The sequence below is a fragment of the Tetrao urogallus genome (assembly GCF_951394365.1).
Source record: "Tetrao urogallus genome assembly, chromosome: 1".
Classification (NCBI taxonomy): domain Eukaryota; kingdom Metazoa; phylum Chordata; class Aves; order Galliformes; family Phasianidae; genus Tetrao; species Tetrao urogallus.
In genome coordinates this window covers 139374334-139378752 of record NC_136813.1, presented here as the reverse complement: position 1 = coordinate 139378752, position 4419 = coordinate 139374334, and the positions used below count along the sequence as shown (strand labels likewise).

At 54.9% G+C, this 4419-nt stretch overlaps 1 protein-coding gene across 1 annotated transcript; it reads right to left on the bottom strand.

Annotated features, from left to right (window-relative positions):
* Window positions 1–3727: 3727 nt before the first annotated feature.
* Window positions 3728–4387, bottom strand: ASCL1 (achaete-scute family bHLH transcription factor 1; the record flags this gene model as incomplete). The annotated part of the gene is made up of 1 exon (XM_079535612.1): window positions 3728–4387. One exon carries the CDS (start codon window positions 4385–4387, stop codon window positions 3728–3730), a length of 660 nt encoding a protein of 219 aa, XP_079391738.1.
* Between the last annotated feature and the right edge of the window lie 32 nt (window positions 4388–4419).

Sequence of the window (4419 nt, the reverse complement as noted above, 5' to 3'; positions counted from 1 at the left end):
GACGGAGTTGCCTATGGCCGGAGAGATGCAGGTGCTCACTCTGTTCGTGTGCCCCGGGAGGGGGAAACGCGGGGCTGCGCGGTGGTGCGGGGCGGGAGCGGGCGGCACCTGCGGCGGGCGCACGCCACCCCCGAGCCTGCCGGGCTTCCCCCCCCCGCCGGCAGAAAGGCTGCGGTGTGACACGCGCGGGGGCAGCGCTGCCCGCTGCCTGCCCGCCGCGGCGGCCCCCCCCCCAGGAGAGAGCATTCAAAAGGCAGGAGCTGAGCGGCGGGAAAGAGGGGAGGGGGAGGAGGGGGGGGGGGGGGGAGGGGGGTAAAAATAAGTGAAAAAAAAAAAAAAGAAAAAAAAAGGAATGGAAGGGGAGAAAAAAGGGGGAAAGGGGGAAAAAAGAAAAGAAAAAAAAAAGGATAACAAAGTTTTGAAAAAGGCTCGCAGTGCTATGGCAGTGGGGTCTCTCCGGGATGCAGAGCCGTGGGGATGGGAATGGAGCTCCCCCAACTCCTACCTGGAAGTCTGGGGAGCGGGGCTAAGGGCAAGCGGCCCGATTTGGGGAGGGGAGAAGCGTTTGTTTGTTAACGGGCCGCATTTCTAGCGTGACGATAAATACATCCAGAGGTCAGTCAGTGTATAACACGCGGCCCGGCTCCATCTGCAGCCCTCTCCTCGCTGCAGCCCCCCCTCAAACCCGCACCCCCCAGCCCCGAGCAGCTCCACAACTTCTCCTACGCCCAAAGAAGTCCCTGATTTATGGAGTTTGCCGATGCTAAGTGAATACTGTCTGTCAGGCAGCGCTGAAAGGCGCTCCGCACTAATACAAGAAAAGGGCTTTGTGTTGCTAAGCGATTAGAGCAGATGTAATGAGATTTACCCCAATCCTGCTTTGCCCTTTCCCTATCTTCAGTAAAATTGTGTGTGTTTTCTTTCTTTCTTTCTTTCTTTCTTTCTTTCTTTCTTTCTTTCTTTCTTTCTTTCTTTCTTTCTTTCTTTCTTTCTTTCTTTCTTTCTTTCTTTCGGGAGGGGGGCCGAGGGGGGGAATTTCGGAGCCGGCCTTACGCATTGTAGTGAACAACGGCGTAACTTTGCCTTTAGTTTAATGAGTCTGGATATTTACTATTCAGAAGTGAGCAAAAAAGAACACCTGTCTACACAAGGAAGAGAAATTTCGCCTTTGTAACAGAATGAAACATTATCCTAATGTTATATTCATAGCTATAAATTACCCGCTCTGCTTTCTTTGCATACCTTATCTGCACGCCGGCAAAAGTGGGTAAATAAAAAGGGAGATGCCGCAAAGGATGGAGGTGTATAGTGGTTATTATTTTCATAACTAAACATCGACTCCTAAACAGGGAGTGCTGCATTGGAGCAATGAGGGGTAACCCCAGGCTCCCCCAGGGAAATGGCACTGGTCACTTTGGGGCGTGCGGCTGCAGGGAGTGCACTTGGAAGGCAATGTGGAGAGGTCACAATACATTGGACATTGGAGCAGCCTGCCCAGGGAAGTGGTGGAGTCACCATCCCTGGAGGTGTTTATGGAAAGGGTAGATGTGGTACTAAGGGATATAGTTTAGTGGGCAGCAGTGGTGGTAAGTGGAAGGTTGGACTGGATGATCTTAGAGGACTTTTCCAACCGTAATGACTCCGTCATTGAGATGTCCACACATATCTGCACATCTACACGTGAGGGTGCACAAACACACAACCTGCCACAGAACCCGGGGTGCTCCACCAAAGTTTTTCCCTCTTCTTTTTAAAGCAACGCATCCCCGCACAGTGAGGCTGGGCGGATAGCACTGCGCACACACACATTCAAATACACACAAATACACACACACACATCGCAGCTCTCTTCGCTCTTTGTTGGCTTTTTTTTTTTTTTTTTTTTTTTTCTTTTTTTCTCTCTTTTTCTTTTTGGAAGATGCATTTTGTGCTTTGCTTTCCGCTCGGCTTGGTGCACGCCAACTGAATGTGCAATGTTGCTGGAGCCGGGCATGGAGCAGGAGGCGGATTCTGGTCACGTCCGTGCTCACTGACAACAAGCGGGCCAGCCAAAAAAAGGGGGGGGGGGAAGAAAAAGAGGAGGGGGATTGGGGGGGGGGGGGGGCAGGGGTCCAATTTCTTTTTGAATCTTGGTAATTGGGTACTTTTACACGCAGATCACGCTGTTTGGGCAGAATAACAAGTGCAGAAAGCCCGGTGTCTCAGAGCTGCCACCCATTCCTACTACGGTATTTATTTATTTTCTCCCCTTGCACCCCGCCTTCCTCCCCCCTCCCTCTACTCTATGTACACAGCCAGGCCAGCACAGGGATGGGGCGCAGCACCTGATTTTGGGGCTCCATCCCTTGAGGGACACACAGAGGGTGACACAGCATCCATCACCTTTAGGGTTGGGATTGCACAGTAGGGCAAGAAAGCAATGGTGATACCGCTCCATCTTTGCATATTTATATAAAGGCATACACGGTACATCTATCAGATACAAACACTTCACAGGTAGCTCAGCTCTGCCACAGGATCCTTCAACATTTCATCCTTACATTCACTGTTGTCAGTGGCAAAACACAAGTACGTGCAGCAGGCAGCCGAGCGTTTCAATTAAAAAAAGTTTTATTACGAAACTAGTTTGTATAAAACAGGGTTATACAGGGCCTGGTGAGCTTGTCATAGAGCAATACGAAAAAGGCAGTGCCAGCAGGGCCGGTTGTTTCCTTACTTGTAGTATTATCACTTGTTTTTGTTTTTGTTTTTGTCTTTTTTTTCCCCCAAAAGGCAGCATACAAAAACAGACGGCCGCCCTTCTGCGTTTGGACAATAGCTGCATAAACGTTGTTCCCTCGGAACACAGTTTAATAACGTTATTAATACATTAACAAAGTTTCTATAAAGTAAGACACGTCGGTGCTAAAGTACAGCTGGAGGGAGTCCAAGGCCTCGACAAAAGCACGGACCGAGATGGCAGCGGGAAAGTAACGCCGACCGCATGTCTACACACCGAGAGGTAAAAGCATCGTGTATTAAAAAACGTATCAAGATATACACATTTTAAACCATTTGTACAAAACCTCTATAAATCTCTCTCTCTCTTATGTACAAAAATAGCTTAATATATCCCCAAACTGGTCAGGGAGGATACAAATAGATTTTCTTATAATAAAAAAATTCACCAAAATAATTAAAAAAAAAAATTGGAAGCATTTTATGATAAAAAAAAAAAACAGGTCAGACGGAAGGAGACTCCGGAACGGGTCGGGAAGGAGGGGGGGGTTCTTTGAGTACAGCATAGCTTCATCTCGACATCTCCACAAACACCGGGAAACGTGGTCCAGAGAGCGCGGAGCGGCCGCACGGAGTAGACAGGCAGCAGGGCAAGGGCTCCTCGGGGCCACCGCGGGGCACAGAAAGGGGTTCGGGACTCCGGACTGAGGGTGGCCGCCCCGCCCGCCCCGCGGGGACGCAGCCGCCCGCCGAGAGCCGTGCCCGCACCGCCCTCCGACGGCGGGGGAGAGGAAAACGCAACAGTTGGTGGTGGGCCGGCGGCGGGGTGCTCTGCGAGCGTGGCTGCGGGAGAGGCGCTTATCTCCCCTTTCGCGAGCGTCCTGAAACGACAAGAGAGAGAGCGGAGGTCAGAGCCGCGCCGGGGAGAGAACCGACGGGAAAAGAGCAGTCGGGGAGCGCCGGAATCCCCTCCCCGGCCGTCCTCACGCACCCACCTACCGGGGCCGGCTCAGAACCAGCTGGTGAAGTCGAGCAGCTCCTGCTCCTCGGGGCTGAGCGGGTCGTAGGAACCCTCGTCGGAGGAGTAGGAGGAGACGGGGGAACCCGCCATGGAGTTCATGTCGTGGGAGTAACCGGGCGAGATGGTGGGAGACAGCACGCCGGCCTGGAAGGCGGCGCTGACGGCGTCGTGCTCGTCGAGCAGCTGCTGCAGGGCTCGAATGTACTCGACGGCGGAGCGCAGCGTCTCCACTTTGCTCATCTTCTTGTTGGCCGCGCCGTTGGGGACGTGCTCGCGAAGCGTGGCGAAGCCCAAGTTCACCAGCTTGACGCGGTTGCGCTCCCGCTCGTTGCGCCGCGCTACGGCGGCGGGCTGCTGCTGCGGGAGGCTGTAGCCGAAACCGCTGAAGTTGAGCCGCCTCTTGCAACGCATCAGCTCCGGCGAGGCCGAGCGCTGCCGCTTTGCGGCCCGTGCCGCGGAGGGCTTCCCGCCGGGAGACGGCCGCCCGCCCGCCGGGCTCAGCTGCGGGAGCGGCGGCGGCGGCGCCCCCGGGGGCGGCCCCGGCGGACCGGCGGCGGCGGCGGCGGCCACGGCGGCGGCGAAGAAGCAGGCGGGCTGCAGGAAGGGTGGCTGCCCGCTGGCCATCCCGGCGGGGCTGCCGCTGGCCATGGGCGCGGGGGCGTCGTGCGAGGCGGGGGCGC